Below are 19530 nucleotides of genomic sequence, written 5' to 3' on the forward strand. Positions count from 1 at the left end.
TTTCTGATGAGAATGGAAATGTTTCAGCATTTCAGGGAAAAACACACTCACTAGCTGAAAATACCTTCTCTGTTGACACAGTGAAAAGTTGGCATTTCTAACGAATGGCTCTGAACACTTTTACAAGTCAATACCAGATTCTGTCTGTGAGTTCAAATTAGCTATTTTAATGTTTGTATTCTTCTTGATGTGAACGCATGCAGATTTTGTTAAGGGTTTCTAAATCCAGTCACCGAGTATCACAAAACTTCTTGTCAGAACATGCAAAGCAGAGACAAAGTAAGCTATTGTACCATTTCTGTTGCACAGTGCCTGTCTTTGATCATTCCTCTATATAGGTTGTGGCAAGCTGAGAGGCATGTTTTCTTTCTATGTCTTGTCCAGATCGCTTGTTAACTGCACGAGTTGGTCTCTTTCTTCAGCAGTTAAAAGCTGGCATCAAGCTGCCTTACTTAAAGCAAAAGTTTAAAAATCCAGCCATTCAGTTCATACTGCAATTAAAGCTTTTTACCAGAAGGCAGTATCTTTTGTTTGCCGAGGGCATGTGTAAGCAGTGAAGGGAAAGGGGTGGTCCCAAATGCTGAACTGAAATGTTTGAAAATAATGTGGAGGAGCAGAAGAAGCTTGTCCGTGATGCAAATTCTCCTGTTAATTCATAGAGCTGAGGCTTATGTTTAACAAATTGGCCCTGCTGCAGGACATTTTGGCTGCGTATGTTGGTACTTCATAATGTTTTGGCAAAGTTGCTCGTAGCTTTCTGCATCTTGCAGAGCTTGTGATAGTGGGGAGGCTGGTTTAGGAATTGTTCTTGAAGCAAAATTTCTGTTTCAGATTTTTGTAGTGATTATTGAGCCACACCCCAGTTTGGAGACTCAGTAGCAAAGAAGTCTGACTCAGTATTTATAAAGAAAAGCAAACCAGTTTTGTCTGGATATTTAAAGTTACACCTCACAGTGGTTGGGAATACTTGAGATTTTTTTTTCAGGAAGGATTTATTATGTCATCAGTGTGATCCTCTTGTGCAGTGACATAGCAATTAAAACCAATGCTTGAAATAAAGTTTCTGTTGACATAGCTTCCCCGTGACCCTGTCATCTTTCAACTTGCTTTTGTGGGGGCAGGTGTTTGGAGAGGGGTGCTAACCCCTGAACTGACATATATGGCAAATCTTGTGCTGATCTGATTAAGATTAGGATCTTGGTGCTGCTCTCTAACCCGGGGTTACTGTTTGGACTTCTTCCTCTTTTTCTAAAAAGCAAGGACAGGGAATATCTTTAGTTTGTGTAGCATCTGCTGCAATTTTTTTCTCTGATAGCCCACAGAGTAAGAATTGCTAAGTAGGTCTCTATGGATTTTTGTATTGATTTGTTTTGCAGTAGCATGGCTGTTCTTAAAGGTTTATGCCTTCTGCCAGGTGCTTATTCTTCACCTCTTGGTTATGCTTATGCAGCTGTGACTTGGACCACTGAAAAAGTAAAAGGTGTTGGAAGTTGCATTCTGGTTTGATGGGTTTATAGTTGCATCAGTACAGATATGAGATGGTGAAACTAGAGCAAGAGTGTGGATTGAGAAATACTGTTTCAACAAGGTTTATAAGCGGAGAAGGTTTTAATGGCACTTCAGCTTTGTTGAAAGAACTGTGGAAGCTGTACTGAGAGGGTGGGTGGGTTTTTTTCCTTCCATAAGAAAAGGTGAAAGGATGCAGTTTTATTCTTTATCAATAGTTTCCTGGCAGTCAGGTTCTGAAGTTTTGGATTACCTATGATCAATTATATTTTGTCAAAATGAGATGCTTATTCTTGATATAGCAGTACTGGAAGCTTAGGGGTTTTATTAAAATAATGAAGACTTTGACCTACGCAGCGTAAGCAGAAAGATCGTCATTTATTGATGATTCTGCTGCCTTTTGTTGATTTCGTAGCATGCATGAAATGAGGAGACTGGAGACGAGCAACTCCAGCATGGTAATCCCAGTCATGTTCAATCTCAGGCAAGAGCTGCTAATACGTTTCATACAATTAACCCCCTTTGCATGTTTGGTTTTTGTGTTGTTCTGATGTACGTATTGCTACAGAAGGGGTACGAATGTGCAGGATATGTTACCTGCTAAAGAAGAGAAGGCCCATACGCAACCAAAACCTTGACAACAGTTTTATCAGGTAGGAAATGGCTTATCAGTGAGTGAGAAGAGTAACCTTTCTGATGTAACCTGAGTATAAATAGATTCATCTTAGATTTTCTTTCATTTTTTCATCTGTGTCTTTGGTAAAACACTTGCAACTGTGTTGCTCCCTGTTTTAGATAAGGTCAATTAATGCTTGTTTGCATTTTGCTTTATAGTGGCTTGAATTAAGCATTAATTAAAGTAACTAGTAACAGTGAGGCTGCCTTCACCCAGGGGCTGATGAGTCTGCAAACCACAACCCTCAGAAGCCATAAGGAGTGTCCCATCGCTCCAGCACATTGTCTGCTGTAGCCAGTGTGACTGGGAGGATCTCGGCTAGAGTTGCCCAGGGCAGGTTTAGTACTGACACTACAGGGCTTAAGGGAGGCAGAAGCAATTTGAGTGATCCTTGGTGACATTGAAGAGTGTCTGGTATTCAGTATGACAAGGATATATGCTTGAACCATGAGGTCATAGAGGATAGCCACAGCATAATATAATATTTTTAACAGATAGGGACCTGAAATACCAAGTTCATCAAAGATCTTGCAGTTGCTAGTGTAACTATTGACAGTACTGTGAGCACTGTACTTCAGTAGCTTGGGGAAACAACCTGTTTACTTCCTTTCCCCAGTCTGGTTTTGGGACAGTTCATTTCACTGTTCAGTTCAAAACCGTTCATTTCACTGTTTTCTTGTTAATTGTTGCACTTACCTTATTTCTCATGACATTGCCTTCTTGTGGGTTATTCTTTTGTATTCTTAGGCTTTGCAAGGGAAAGTTCAACAGCAAACAGTTATTACAGCTGCTGTTGCTTCTGAGACTGAGGGCAGGATGGTGTCACCTTGTACTGCAACAAAGATTAAACAACCTTTTTGGGGCAGGATACAGGATGCACCTTTTATGCTGTTCCCTGTGCTTGCTTCAGGGTACATGTGAGCAACAGAGACTTGGGGAGAGTTTCTGTCAATTATTTTTTCTACCACTAAGCATTGCATTGGGCCAGTGTTAGTTAAGATGGAAGGGATTAGTTGATGTTTCATTCCTTAAGTCCCTGCCCTAGGGTTGGTAAGAGGAAGGATTTTTACTTCCCATGACTCATGTATTGAGTCAGGGAAAGAATTTAGAAGTCTGTACATCCTAACTCTCCTTTGGCAGCTAGTTTAAAAAAAACAAAACAAAAACAACAAAACACAAAACCCCAGGACTGAACTTGCCGAAATAGAGTGATTCACATGTACCAAATTGTTTGTACTTATGAGCATTGAAATATGGAAAGAGAAAGGAATTATTTTATTAAGAAAAAAAGGACTCAGGGAATGCTATATTAGGAAATGCTTTTGTTAGGAATGCACATTGTTTGAAAATAGTTAATGGAAAAAAATAATCATATTGGTGAGTAATCTGGCTTGAAGCCTCCTGGAGATGTTGGACAACATAACTAAAAGGAGAATCTTATTTATTCAGAATGCACACAGAAAATTTTGAGTTATAACCATCAGAAAGTTCTTTCAAGATGCAGCTTCGTTTATTTCTATCCTTTTAGACATATATTTTTCCTCTTCAAATACTGTGACTGGATTACTGCATGGAAACTTGCTGAACAAAGACCGCTTGAGACTACTGACTGAAGCACAAGAAACTTCTTCTGTCCCCATTGTTTCAAGCCTGAGCAGCCTCCTCCTTGATCCAGTTGACTCACTCTATTGTCAGTGTATTTCCACACAGTTCTGAGATTGGTTCTGGACTGCAAATAGGTACAATTGCTCAGAGGCGGATGGCTTAAAGTCATCAGCCCTGAACTGAGGTACAAATCTCTGGAGGTGGCAGGTATTCAGTGAGGGATAACAGGCCTGATGGTGCTTGGAGTTGGGTGACATTGCTGAAGATGCCGGACAAGATGTGTACCCTGGCTGGTGCTTTGAATCAGCTAGGGAGTGATTGGGACCTAGTGCTGTGGAGCAAGCTTTTTGCATTGCTCTATAGCAGTGTCCTCAGTAGATGGTGTATCAGCCTTCAACAGAGCTCCTTACGCACCTCAGATCTCTGTTTCCATTTTCAGCCTCTTTTGATGGTTTTGAATGCTGGGTCTCACTGCTTTTTCGCCTCGTAAGCAGTGCTGGGCTGTCCGTAGAGGTACATGTGCAACATCTTTGGAATCTGTGGCCTATCGATGCTTTTGATAGAACAGTTTATTTTTTGGGTGCAAAATTTTCACGTTACGATCAATTGAATAACTGTAGTAATTCATTATTCAGTATGTTTTTAAAAATACTTTTTTCATTTGTTGAACATAAAGGACTTGCATGTATAAAGCATCTTAAGCTTTATATGATCTTAAGCTTTGCTGAAATACCTTTTAGAAAAGCTTAGGGCTATCTTTTTAGTATGAATTTTATGAATGTTAGGGAACAGATAGCATAGTTAAAGAATTGTCCTTTAAAACCAGAGAAGTACATCAGTACTTTTGCAACTACTGCATGTAACTCGTGTTAGGAATTATTTATTTAGAAATTTTTCTCTAATATGCATGCTTACAATTTAATTTTATTGGGTTGCAGAAAAAGTCATAAATTGTCCCTTTCCAGGAAAAAGTCTAGTTGCTGAAGAGTTCTCTCTCTTAATACCCATTGTAATATATAGGCAGGATCCCAGTGTGTTGATTAAGCAGTTACAGCAGTCTTCCCATGTCCGGACTGGGCCTCCCTTTTTCCCCTCATATTTGAAGGCATCTCATTAGCTTTCTACTTTATTTATGTATGTATTCTTCCTTGGACTGGCCTGGCCATTTTGATAACCTGCAGCCTCAGTCTGCTGGGTGATTCCATTCCCTTCTGGCTCGCCTTTTTTTTTTTTTTTCCTGCTCTTACATGGTAATGTCTCTCCTAACAGAGGCAATTAGTGACCCCTCCCTACTTTCAGCCTGCAGCCTTTTGCTGACATGTATGTTTTCTGTGAAGTAAAGGACTAGACACACAAAGAAATGGCCAACTGTGAAGCTGGTGTGGTATGACTAGCTAACTCCACACCATCCAGTGGGAGTTGCAGCAGTAAGAAGTATCCTGAAAGCAAGCAGCTGAGAATTTGCATAAATTAAACATTGAGAATATATTGATTGTACCTGTGCTTGCTTGTTTGTTGATCCTGTAAAGCTTATTCCCTGGATCAGTCTCCTGGAAGATGCTAATAAAGTTTTATTTGAAGCAGTCCAGGGCTTTTGTTACCTCTTTGCATCTTGCATTTAAAAGAAGTTGATGACTTGAAACGATTCTGAACTTAGTAAGTCCTAAAATGTCCAGCAGAGAATACTCTTCTAATGTTGTAACTTAGAGCCTCCTGGAATTATGTTTAATGGCATGCTACAAAGCCCTGGAGGGTATGCTTACTTACTGCTGTCATGGCAGGCTTCTAAAAATACAATGCTCTGGAGGCTTCTGTTAGAATTAAGCAACCTCATAATTTGGTGTTCATTAGCTGAATTTCATGCTTTTCCTTTTACTAGCTGTTAATATGTAACTAGGTTGATGGCAACTGTGAAGTGTAGGTTTTCCTTTCCTTCCTTCTTGATGAGCATAAGCTAAAATTGGCATGATTTAGGAGCATTTTTTTTTTAAAGCTGCCTCTGTAGTAACTGTAAAGGTTGTAAAGTAGGATTGAAGGAAGAATCCTAGTACATTAAAAAGGATGTATTGTTACTGTGCCCCAGTAGTGTGTATTATATATTATTCTGATATAATGCAGGAAAAAATACTAGCTTTTTCTAAGTGTTTTCTTAGAAACACTTGTGAAACAGGGAATATTTAAGGTACTGTCATCACACACAGTTTACCTTTTCTTTTCAAGGAGGCTTGCGTACTGGCTGCTGGCTCCATTCTTGATGTTGCAATGAAACTGTTGATCTGAAATGCAAAGAAATGGGGAATAAACATGGAACTCTCCCTCCAGAAGCTCAGTCAAATCTGGCACGGGTGCAGCCCTGCACATCTCCCTGTGCCCCACAGCAGGCATGGCAGCTGTGAGTGACAGTTAAGCATGTCAGCAGAAACCCAGCATCCTGAGAAAGTTTAAAGGCTTAGGTATTCTGCCCTGTCTGGCAAACCTGTACACTCATCTCTGCTATAAGGCCAGGAGCTTCCAGCCTGGGGGTGAGGTGAAGCCAATACTATTTTCAAAGCTGGATTTGATGGAAAAGGTGAATCTTATTTAATTTGAACTTTGACTTTCACCTTCAAATCTTGTCATTCAATTAATACAGCATGTTTTGTTTCAGAAAGTTAGCATGTGTGCAGAAATAAAAATACTAGTGTGAAATTGTATAGCTCTCAGTTCATAGCATTTTCCTCTTCTGAAAGCAATGAAATAAAACCAATAAAAAACCCCAGAGTATAAAACCAAAATGTCTGAAGTTTGAAACAGGGAGACTTTAGAGGAAAGGTCTTTTTCATCATAGCTGAACAGCTCATTATTGTTGAACACATGGTAGTTCCATCAAAGACTATTCTTTTTATCAGGAATTTGAGATAACTTGGTTATCTGTCCAAGCATTACTTAAAAATGATGAAATTGGCATAAAAAGCGAATACGTAAGAGTGCTGTCAAAACTGCAATTTGATGAATGTATTTGACTGATAATATCTCAGTGTAGAATTTGGGCTTTTTTAAAGTCTGTGGAATAAAGTTTAGATTTGTGTTTTGTAGTCTTTAGGAAGGACTTGAGCTCAGGGAATATCAGATGAATATTGTGTTTTAACTTGGGACTGTCTGTGCTTAGTCCCTGAAGGCATTGTCAGTGTACAGCCCAGCTGGCTAGGATAGCAATCTTTAGGGATTCTTTAGCCCTTTAGGGAAAAATTAAAACTTTTCTTCTTTATCTCCCTTTCTTTCCAAGGAAAAATATTTTTCAATGTTCTTTCTGCCTTGAACAGACCTGTTAACTATCACCTTGGACTTTGTAGGCTTAGTAAATATACTAATGTGCAGTAACAAGCATCCTTCACGTCCAGATAGTAAAATCTTCTATAATTCTGTCAGTTATGTGAATGCCTTTTAGCTCTTTCAGCTTTTCCCTGTTAGACTGCTTGCATTTGTGAAATAGGGTTAAGAATGAGGTGTTTCAGGGTTGTTTTTTTTTGTTTTGTGATGGTTTTGATTTTAGGTTGAGTGGGCATAGTTGGTATTTGTATCTGAGTAGACAGCCATCTGTCCCTCGGGTTGTGCCAATTATGCCAACGCTGAAAGCAGCCCCAGAAATTCAGTTCTTTCATTCAGCCTGCACAACTGTTTCTTTTACCTTTTGTCTATTAAGGAGATTGGCCTGGAGTGGTTATTTTTTGTTGCATAACTAGTATTTACCAAATGGTGTTGCAAATGAATGAAGGAAAACCAAAAGCTCAAGGCAAGACATCGTCTTTAAGTAAACTTTAACTTAACTATTATGGCAAATAGAAAAGATGGAAAATAATTTAATTAAAAGCTACTTTTAATATAGAGGGGCTTACTATATAGTAATAATCTTTAAAATAACTGCAGCTAGCAATATAAGGTTTGTACATGAACGGGTGAAGGTTCCAATGGAGGGGGGGTTTCCTCATTTGTTTCTTCTGGATACCTTGCACGTTCTGTTTTCTTTATCCAAAAGCAATTGCGGGAAGAAGGACTCATCTCATACTCAACATGACCTGAGAATAGAGCCATGTCTAATTTACCGTGTGATATTTCAGGCTCACTCTCATGTGTTAGCATGCCGAATAAATCAGGATTAGAGGCCTAAATTTAATCTTGAAACACAAAATGGATTGGGGGACGCAAGTAAATCTGTATTACCCACGTGAATACTCTAGCAAAACATATAAATACTGCTCGTGAGTGCAGAGATCTAGCTTAAGAATTCTTTGTTTTGACAATCTTTATAGTGTTTTGTCAGGCAAGTGTATGGAGATTCAGATATTTATTTAGTTAGTCCCCTGAAAAAACCTTCACTTACTTAGCTTGACTGTCTGATGCTTTTTTTAAAATCACTGACATAGGTTACAATCCAAAACTAAAAAATACCCACTTATTACCTCTTCAGTACTACTTTAAAAAGATAGATCTTGCATACCGACAGAATTAATATAATGATATTTTGGAATAAGTATTATTCACTTAAAAGAATCAGTGCACCAGTCCTTCATTTTGAATAACAAATATGACTTGTTTTGGGTCTCTTTTTTTTCCTCTGGAAAATTACATTTATTCCCTACCTTCTCCCAAGTTTTTGAACTGACTCTTGCAAAGATTGCATTAAAAATGAAGTAATCTCTTTATGGTAAAATTTGTAGCATGCATAAAGAGAGTTTTTGTATCGAACATTTCTGCGGCATACCTATAATGCAATATTTAAAAAAAAAATTCTTGTGAGTACAGAAATATGGTGGGCCCTAACTCTGTCTCTTCTTTTTCTACAGTCTGTTTCCTATCCATTTTGTGGTGTTCTCTTGCTGAAAAAATCTTGTCTAGTCTTTGATTTCAGAGTTAAAAATTCTTATTCTCAATTGCTTTAATCTCTACTCTTGTTCTTACCTGTATTTGTTGAACCATTGCAGTTTCCTGGTTGCTTCTCTCAAGCTCCTCCCAATTCCCAGCAAACACGGTTCCCTACTTCATAACTGCTGCTGTGACTTGTAATGACTTGGGGTAAGGCACTGCATGCCGCTTCTCTCTTCCTTTCACACATGTTGAAAGAAACAAGGTCCTTTAATTGTATATACGTAACAAGTGTGTGTTTGCTGTCTGTGCTTCACTGAGAGTCCATCGCGTCCCTGACTGAAGTCCCAGTGAACCTGGGACCTGCTCCTACTGCAGTTCAGTTCCCTGGATGGGTTATACACAAAAGTGGCGTTTCACAAGCGGTACGCAGGCATCCTGAGGGCAGAGCAGAACTGACAGTGCTGCCCTTCATGGTAGTACTCTCCGCTCTGCTGCGAGCATAATTAGCTAACTTAAAAGTTTACTTCTGTGTATTTGGAGGCCCTGGCAAGTATGATTCGTGACTGTATATGTAAAAGAAGTAGTTGTATGCTTATTTTGTGTAGTATTTTAGAAAGAAAATCTACACATCGATGTGCCTTTTTTCATCTTTCAAGTTTTATTGTTTTAGGCAACAGTGATTGCTGAGCAGTTTCTTTTAGTAATGTTCTATGTCTGTCTTTTAACACAACAGGTCTGTTTTCAATATTTTCAGATTGTTCTTTGGCTGTTAATCTTTGCATTTTTACTCTCTCTATATTATTAGTCTGCTTTCTGGCTTCAAAATTTTTTTAATCTCTCTTTAAAATCTAGAGGAATGCTTTGAAGTACTTTCTCTCCATGCCTTCTGTCAATTCCATTTAAGTTTTTCAGTGGTGGGTTAGGTTTAACATAGGAAAGAAATACACCCATCTACTGCAAATGTCACCCTAAAACTCTTGAACTGCTTTTGTTGAAGCTAAAAGCAAACAAGCCCTTGCCTCTGGCCTGAAACAAAGCATAGTGAGCTTCAAACCCAAGGTAAATAACTTTGCAAGTTAGAAACAATTAAAAAATGGATGTCTTGAATTCTTCCACGGTGCCACAGAGAGTGGTGCTTGCAATAGCAGTAGTTTTTAATACCATTTTTGGTTCAGTGTTTTGACTGAAAGAAAACTGAGCGTATGATATTTCTCTTTAAGACCATAATCACAGTGAGATAACAGCTGTGAATGCTCTTGGTGGTTAGCATATGAGACCTTGGTTTGATTCTTGTCCAGTATACATACCAGGGTCTGTGTTTGCATGGCTTACACCAGGTTTGCAGATATTTTAATATGCTAAGAGACAAGCTACATGTATGGTGGAATATTGGTGGTTAGAGTGGTTAAGAATGAGGAACCAGAAGGAATACAACCAACAAAAACTTTTGCTGGAGAATAAAAATCCAGTTGTGTAGAGCCAGGATAGCATCAGGCAGGTTCTGAGAAGAGAACTGAAACCTGCCGCTGTTGTGTGTCAGGGTTAAACGTTTGTCTTCCAAATGTACATCACCGGCTTGCCAAAGTGGAACCTTAGTAATAATGCGTGCATAGTATATTAGAAATTACCTGCTGTCTAATCTGTGTCCTTTGATACAAACCAGACCCCAAGGCCTATGATGGAACTGATGGTTATCATCAGCACATAGCACTTAGCACATGCAAACTGCTGCACAAATGTATAGCTAAACATCGTGAGACCTTTGCAAAGTAAGAAGGAACATCCCTTTGGGGGACTCCGGATTAAATTAGTGTAGTTAAATTAGTAGCAAGGCCAGTGGTCAGTTAATTGACCACAATGGTCTGTAAAATTAAAGGAACTGTTTCCCAGCTCTCCTGTTTAGAGATGCTAGTTAGTTACTTCATTAATCTGTGGTTTTGTAGGCTCCCATCATGTTTTGCAAACACTGAAAATGCTCTTGTGGAGAATTTTTTTTACTTTTTTTACTTCTAATCATTTAGTCTCGTCTCTTCTTCTTTGAACAGCTTTCCTCTAGATGACATTTTCCAGCTTTCTTGCATCTTACTTAATCATTTGCTGATTCAGAGGAGTCAGACACACTGGAGACATGAAACTTTCTAGTACAGTAGAATATTTCTTTTTGTACTTGTTTTCCACACATGGTCAGTTACACTTGCGGGAGAAGATTGTTCCTGTGTCAGACCAGACATCTCTTTTAAGAAACATAGAAGGGAGACAGTAAGTAGCTTTTTCTCCAGATCAATCTCATTGCTATTGGAAGGAGTCAGATTTCTCTTAGGGTGGTTAATGTTCCTTGAGAAATTATTTGCCAATTCCCTTGAAAAATGTCCCAAGATTGCTCCAAGGATTGAAATCTTCCATCTGCTACTGTGCTCCTTTGCAGTCAAGCTTTTCTACAGCTGGTGAGTGGGAAAGTAAGTCACTATATTTGTCCAGATGTGATCCTCTGCTGTCACATGTACACAACACTTGCAAATTCTGCTTTTTTTTTTTCTTTTAATGCCCTATAACCTCTCATCTGCCATTTGCTCTTACCTCTCAATTAAGTGTTGTACCATCTGTATTTATGCTTCCTCTGACTCCTTTGTCCTTGCTGACTGTCTTTCCTTCTTTCATGTACTGTTATTTTCAGCTGTGTTCCCGTCTCTTTATTCGAGCCTTCCTGCTTCTTCTGTCGTCATAGATTCCTCGCACAGACTCTGGCCATCTGTTCCTCAGCCTTTGCAACCTTGTCCTATGTCTGTTTTTTTTCCAATATCTTGCATCTTTCTACTATTCTTTTCCTTATCCTCATCTTTTATGTGTTGTCATGGAAATACCCACTGTGATTTCTAAATAATACACAGAAATGTGTGGTTTCGTTTTGTTTTGTAAATTCTTGATTGTGAAGACTGATTAAGAAAAAATAATCTGAGAGAGAAGAAAGCAAATCTTGAATAAAATCATCATTGCTTTTAGACAGAGGAAGATCTTCTAATCTTCTCATCTTCTAACCTCGTGGCATGGCAACTTTACATGTTATGTAGGTCAGAATGTAGGAAATTCCTGTAGTTCTCTGTGTTTGTCATTACTGTTTCTTTCATGATTAAATGCTGTGGAATATAGAGAACCAAAAAAATAATAAGATGCCAACCTGTGAAACATGCTTGCAAGCTGGAAACCAGCTTTTATGATTTTATTGGAACTCCCTGAGAGCTCCTCCTGTGCTTCCATCTTAGGGAATGCAGAAACGTTCCTAAAGAACCTGATAATTATGAAAAACCAGAGAAAGCGGCACCTTTATGGCCTCTCTGTTGCAGAAAGCATTGGCTTATTCTTTGCGCTTGTGATATATGGGCCTAGATAAGCTCCTTGGATTCTCTGCTTCCTCTGTGAGTTTTGTCCCAGAAAAATTCTTCGTTCAGAGACACTGAACAATGTGTGCTCTGGTGCTTGTCTTCCCTGGGCTTCATGAACTGCAACCTATACCTAAGTATTTGTCCTCTTCTGAATTGTATAGTACAGCATACTGTGGGGACTAACACACTTAAGGTTATACAAATTTTGTGGAAAGCCCAGAAAGAGTACTGTTTAACTGTACACCAAAATTAAGATGTTGGTGTACTTCAAGCCACATACTGAAACCCACACTGCCTCTGTGCTTATTTGCACTGAAAGCAATGAGTAAACAGCTGGACATATTTATCCCCGAATCATATATGCCTTACCATTAGTGTAATTTCTATATAAATTGGAGAAAAACTGAAACATTCTTTTCAAAGGAGACCTTCATGTGTGAGTGTACACACAGACAAGAATACACACTTATCCAGGAGGAATAAGTGATTTTTAAAAATTGAGCTATGAAAGGAACCGCTAAACCCAGTGAGCTGCAGTTGGGCTGGGTCCTAATCTATATGGACCACCAGTATGGAGTTTCTTTTTACTGTTATGGCTGATCTCCAAGACTGGGCAAGTAAGCTCTGCGTGATATTTATCATGAATTTACATTTAATATGTATTTTGAAAATATGGACTGAATATGTGTTTAAATAGAAATTGAGAAGTGATGATAGCTCCAAAACATCTCTGTTTGCATTCTATGAATGTGGTCTTGGTGTTTCAGTGGCATGAAAATATAAATGATATGGTTAAATTATCAAGGCTTGGCATTGCAAGAAATGTCTAGGAATGCTTTTCCACTCAGTGGGATCCTCAGTGAGAAAGGGAATGTGGAATTGGAGGCTTTATGTGAGGGTGTTTGGGGGAAGGCAGAATGAAACCTGGGCTCTGACAGCCACCTTCATCGTCTTCATGATTAGTGTCATATACTAGTTCTCTATCTGACTGTTACTCAGAACATCTTAAAGCTAAGCCAGAGAGTGAGTAGTTACAAAGCATACTATTGGGTTTTTTTTGTTGTTGTTTATGTGTTGGTTTCAAATGCAGTAACCAGGTCCAAACTATATTTATTAGAAATTTTTTTTGCATTCTCATTCATCTCATGTAATATTTCAGGGTGCTTTGGCTAATGCTGAGTATTCTGTCCCTGAGGGGCGAGTCATACATCCTTGCTCAGTTTGAGGGTTTCCAAAGTGTCTCCAGAAAACTTCCAACTAAACTGGAAGGGCCTGGTTCAAGATGGGTGGCAGGTTAATGCAGAGAGATCTCTCTTGAGGAGCGATTCCTCTTGAAGTAACAGGAAAATGCAGCGAGTATTCAGACCAGCCCTGAGAGAGGCGACTTCTGTGAGATTCCTATGCCTCGGGCCTGAAGGAGAGGAACTCTAAAATCTAGCTGTGTGAGCACAGCAGAGAAAAAAGGGGCTGTGGCTTTACATGCCTTTGAGCTATGGAGGCTTCTATTCACCAGTATGCAAAAGGATTGGGGCCATGCCAGTGGCATACCAGACTTTGGGAAGACTGGTATCAGCAGCTGAGCAGGTGGATCTGCTACAGCTTTTGTTACTGCTTCCATTGAATAAGAAGAGCTGGAGAAGAACCAAAGAAAATAGTCTAATCCAAAACCTCCGTGTCATGGAGTCCTTTGCACGGAGATGACAGATTATGGTATGAAATAGGATTTTGGTCCCATGCTGAACAAGATTATGTGCCACAGGAGTGAAAATTTCTTAGACCTTAAGTTGCTCCCTGTAATTCTTTTCTATGGTTCAGAGCCTCAAACTTATATTTGGGTGCTTTGTATTTATTTTGTGTTTATTTTTATTACATGAATTATAAGTATATGAAAATTTACATACTTAAAAGTGTTCATCCATGTGTTTAAATATACTTCTATGTATACACATTTTTTAATAGGTATGTTTAGTATATGTTATGGAAATAGGTTGATTTTGTTCTTCATTTCCTTTCTCAGTTTGCTGAAAGCAGTCAGAAAAAAGAGGCTTTACAAAAAAGCATTGAGAAGTCAAAAATTGGACGTGAAGATACTGTAAGTTGCTTTGAGGGGGGAGGTGTTCCTACCAGGAAATAGGGCTACAAGTATGTATAGTTTGTAAATACTAATATAGCTGTCAGAAATCCATTAAGAATTCTGAATACTGGAGATGAAAGAGACAGAAAAAAATATCAGATATTAGAGTATTCCTTAGTTGGTCATGCACTAATGAGTAAAATATTGACAACTGGCTGCTCTAAGGCTGAGAAAATGTGTGACTGCCTGAAGTCTGGTAATTTTCCAGGCTTTTTCAGATTTAAAGATATCTTAAAATTTGAACTACCCAGAAGTATGTACCAAAGTTGCCAATGGCTGTTGAACTGCCAAATCTAGTAACTGCAAACTTAGGTGTTGGGGGCCTTTTTTTAAAATCTTGTTTATAATCTAGATTTCTAAATTACTATACTGAGCAGCCACGTAAGCTTGGTTCTCTTTGCATGCTGAAGCTGTTAACAGTGCAAAATAATGTTTAGGCTTTATATTTACCATATATATGAAGTAGCATATTAGTTAGAAATACTTCATATAGTATTCTAAGTTGCTGATTTGTTTTGAGATGCTCAGTCTACAGTGATTTAAACCTCCTATAAATAAATACATGAACAGGGATGGCCAGAAGCTTTCAGGTGGAATTGAATTTTGTAGGAAAGTGCCAAATCTTAGAATTCAAAATGTTTTATAGAAATGCCCTGGGTTTGACTGTAATCAGGGAATTGCAGGCAGGTTTCTCATGCAGTTGTGCTTGTCAGGTTTCCAAATGGACTGTTCGAGACTTGGGCTTCTCTACCCTGTGGCATGCCCTAGTCACAAGAAGCTATTGGTCCTGGAAATCCTGCTCTGGCTGATGCTTCCAACGTTTTGGTTCCAGATTATACATCAGGAAGAAGTCCCAAGAAATCCAGATCATGATGTAGGTCTCTGAGCAGGTGGCCACCATACCCCAGCGTCTGGAAGCTTTTGACTTCCAATCTGCATTTTCAGAATGTGCTGAATCCAGACTGTTGGCAAATGCACTGGGAATATGGAAGTTGGAAAAAAAAACAAAATAAAAAACAAACAAAAAACCACAAACAAACAAAAAAACCCCAAACAAACTCAAACCCCACCAAAACACCTCAGACTGCTGCATGCTGTTGGCTAAAAACCTGATGGTTTACAATCTCATGCTATCTGGCTTTTTTAGGCTACCCAGTGCCCTAACATGAGTTCTTTGAGTATCAGCCAGTTACAGTGTTTGGCTCTGACTACAGACTGAATTAGAAGTATGTGCTGAGTTGGCTATGGGAGAGCTCATGTTGAGTCAGTGTCTACAGATTCTTATTGATCACTAGAACATTTGAGGTCGATATTGTATACTCTCCCAGCAAAGACTACCCTGTCATAAATATCTACATTTATTTTTGAGACCACTGCTTTTAAATGGTGTGGAAAAAAGAAGGAGAAAAATAAATTCAGAGGGTGTTCATACGCAGCATCCCGATTTGTGGTAATGTGAACGGTAGGTTTTTCTGTAATGCTGCCTTTAATTACAAGACTAGCACTCCTAAATATTGTTTAACCTTTAAGCCCAACAGTTAAGAGATCTGTTTGGAGTTTGTCAAACCACAGCGAGTTCAAAGGTTGTAGAAAATTATTCTTTTGTTTATCCATTTTGGCCTTAATTTTTTTCCTTCCAATTTGTACTCTGTATCATTTAGTGCCACTAAGCTTTGTGTGTGCATGAAATGCTCAGGTGGTTCATTGACAGAAAGCAGTAGTGAAAACAGCTTTTAAATTCACATCTTTTTCTTTTTTGAAAAATGTTCTGTGCAATAATTACTGCTTTTTATTTTTGTATTTTTTATATCTCCCAACATACTTTGAATCCTCAGGCAGAACGTGCAGCTCTCATAGAGGAACTTGCTGCCCTTCAGCAGAAAAAAGAGCAGCTAAAGGCAGAAATAGACAAATACAGAGAATGTGATCCAGACGTTGTTGAAGAAATGCGTAAGTTGTACATTGGTTAAAGTGAACTTTTGCACGAAAAGGTCTGTGCTTCCTTAGCTTAAAATCTGGTGTGTGGAGGTAAGCCAAAGAATAGCTGCTTTTCTTTTTAAAGCTGTAAGCAATACAATACAGATACACTGACCATTTCTTTTCATGTTCTGTTGTGTATATATAAGGTTGTTTTTTAATTGATATTTACTCTGCCAGCAACTGAGCAGTTAAACAATCCTAAAATTGAAATACTCTGATGCGTTAGAATTAATATCAGGTTCTTTCTAGAACCATATTAATTCTTTAACTTCTAAGTGTGCTGAACCCTAGAATGTATGTAGGAAGAGGAGTCTCTGGCTCCCATTTACCTTCAATTCCATGCTGGCAAAACAGGTATCTTTCTACTTGCTTTGTCTTGTCTATTTAGAACATAAGCATTTAATTAGACACACTTAATTTTCACTTATAGGTAAGTATGGTATTACACTGTTGACTTACTGTTTGTACTGTCTCTGACACGCTGGGTTTTGGTTAGAGTTTTTAATTCTAATGGAATAAGAGGAATAATGAGTGAATTTAATAATTAATACAGAATTGGGCACTGAAATGTAGCTAGTATTCTGATCCTTAGCATGAAAAATGAAAAGCATGCATGAAATCTTACTGAATTTTCTCTGATTCAACTTTCATGTTTTATTTATTAGGCTCTTACGTTGCTGCCCAAACACCCCTGCATATTCAGTTGCTGTAATGCCAAAATGCCATTACTGAGTGATGAGGAACAGGCACAGACCTTCTTCTGAGAAAAAATCTGACTGAATCTTGCTCTTCCCTTATTCTTCTAACAAAGTCCACAGCTTTAGAAATGTGCTGAGAGAAATCCAGGAACATAACAGAGTTGGCAGCACACCCCTAAATTGGACAGATATTATTTATTTTGAGGGGCTGTGACATTTTTTGTCAGCTGCATTATCTTTTCCCCGAGGATGTAATGGTATGCCAGGGAACGAGCAAACTTGAGACCTGAGGTTAGTTACTGTGCTGTAAATCCCTTGCCATGTGCTCTCCTGAGGACAAGTAACAGACCCATTCCAGATGATTCCAGCTGTAAAAATGAATGAGGTTAGGCAGATACCGACAGCAGAGGGATTCATAGTGCCAGGTATTTTAATTGCTGAGATACCCTTATAGTAAGCATTGCACAGACTGATTTGAGGAGCCTCTCTTTTGAAACAGTCGCCAGTGAGCACGTTCCTAAGTACTAGGCACAATGGGGCAAATTACACCTTGAATGCTAGGGCAAACCACATCAGCTTGCAACATGGAGAATAAGATCCTGAAAAAAGGGAAAGGTGACAAAATGTAATAGTTAGCAATTTCAACCATGCCCTTCTCTCTTTGTTTTTTTTTTTTAGGGTTGTGTTTTTTTGGGGGGTTGGGGTTGTTAACATGAGTGGAAGCTCTATGTGAGCTTCTGCAGTGGAGGGATGAGCATTTATAAGAGAGTTGGTGAGGTTAGCCTTGTGGGGTTACCTGTAGTATCCCTAGGGGAATATGCAGTAGTGTTTAGAAAATAATTTGTCCCTGACCTTCGACTAAAAAGTTTCTGCTTCGTTATATGTTTCATCAATCATTGTTGCACTGGCAGTGCACATTGTTTCTGGCAATGTATAAAGGAATAAATGGCATTATCAGTTTTGGGGACTTAATGTCTTTGTCAAAGCTGAATGGAATTTACAGGCTTTAAGAGAAGAAAAAGACAGCCAGTGGATCAGGCCCAGCCAGCACGTGTTCATGAAAGCAGGTTGTGCTTGACCAACCTAATCTCCTTCTATGACCAGGTGACCCGCCTAGCGGATGAGGGAAAGGCTGTGGATGTTATCTACCTGGACTTTAGTAAAGCCTTTGACAGCGTCTCCCACAGCATTCTCCTGGAGAAGCTGGTGGCTCGTGGCTTAGACAGGTTTACTCTTTGCTGGGTAAAGAACTGGCTGGATGGCCGAGCTCAGAGAGTTGTGGTGAATGGCGTTAAATCCACTTGGCGGCCGGTCACAAGCGGTGTTCCCCAGGGCTCGGTTCTGGGGCTGGTCTTGTTCAATATCTTTATTGATGACCTGGATGAGGGGATCGAGTGCTCCCTCAGTAAGTTTGCAGATGACACCAAGTTGGGTGGGAGTGTTGATCTGCTGGAGGGCAGGAAGGCTCTGCAGAGGCCAACTGTATGAGGTTTAATAAGGCCAAGTGCCGGGTCCTGCACCCCAGGTAACGCTACAGGCTTGGGGAGGAGCGGCTGGACAGCTGCCTGGTGGAAAAGGACCTGGGGGGGGTGCTGGTTGACAGCCGGCTGAACATGAGCCAGCAGTGTGCCCAGGTGGCCAAGAAGGCCAACAGCATCGTGGCCTGTATCAGAAATAGTGTGGCCAGCAGGAGTAGGGAAGTGATTGTGCCCGTGTACTCGGCACTAGTGAGGCCACACCTCAAATACTGTGTTCAGTTTTGGGCCCCTCACTACAAGAAGGATGTTGAGGTGCTTGAGCGTGTCCAGAGAAGGGCAGTGAAGCTGGTGAGGGGTCTGGAGAACAAGTCTTACGAGGAGCAGCTGAAGGAACTGGGGTTGCTCAGTCTGGAGAAGAGGAGGCTGAGGGGAGACCTTATCACTCTCTACAACTACCTGAAAGGGCGTTGTGGCGACGAGGGTGTTGGTCTCTTCTCCCAAGTAACCAGCAATAGGACGAGAGGAAATGGCCTCAAGTAGCACCAGTGGAGGTTTAGATTGGATATTAGGAAAAATTTCTTCATCGAGAGAGTGGTCAAGCATTGGACCAGGCTGCCCAGGGAGGTGGTGGAGTCACCATCACTGTAAGTATTCAAAAAATGTGTGGCTGTGCCACTTCAGGACATGGTTTAGTGGGCATGGTGGTGTTGGGTCAATGGTTGGACTTGATGATCTGAGAGATCTTTTCCAACTTAACAATTCTAATGATTCAAAAAAAAAAAAACCCCACCCAACTCATTTCCAGAGTGTGGGGAAGTGCAAGGGCAGAATAAGATGCAGGAAGTCATGTTTTTTAGTGTAAGAACGCAATGAAGAATCTCGGGTAATGGAAGGTGTTCAGTTAGACATGAAATTTACTGCTGCTGTTTCACAGAATAACCTTGTTATCAAAGTTACTGGGTTGCAGATTTTAAAGCATTTTCAAACTGCACGTGAGTGATAGCATTTTCTCCTAGCTGTACAATTTAGATAACATAATCCTCGTGATTATTTTCAGTTAGATCACCTGAGCAGATTACAAACTCTACCGTATTTTAATTTTGACTCGGAAATCAGAGATGGGTGTTATGGTATATAATTACATGCTTAAAGAGTTGGATTGTTGAATGTAATGTTTTGTAATGGGCAGTTGTCACATTCTACATTTGAGTTTTCCCTCTTCTTCCTT

At 39.5% G+C, this 19530-nt stretch overlaps 1 protein-coding gene across 1 annotated transcript in view; it reads left to right on the forward strand.

Moving 5' to 3' along the window:
- The window catches only part of MND1 (meiotic nuclear divisions 1), a gene marked incomplete at both ends in the record, with an annotated part of 44132 nt that overhangs the window by 7620 nt on the left and 16982 nt on the right, over window positions 1-19530 (forward strand). Inside the window, 2 exons of the mRNA XM_081998891.1 lie at window positions 14030-14104; window positions 15982-16096. Of these exons, the coding sequence (XP_081855017.1) occupies window positions 14030-14104; window positions 15982-16096 (190 nt within the window). The remainder of the gene's footprint in view (window positions 1-14029; window positions 14105-15981; window positions 16097-19530) is intronic.

This window comes from Phaethon aethereus, assembly GCF_964289735.1.
Source record: "Phaethon aethereus genome assembly, chromosome: 4".
Taxonomy (NCBI): domain Eukaryota; kingdom Metazoa; phylum Chordata; class Aves; order Phaethontiformes; family Phaethontidae; genus Phaethon; species Phaethon aethereus.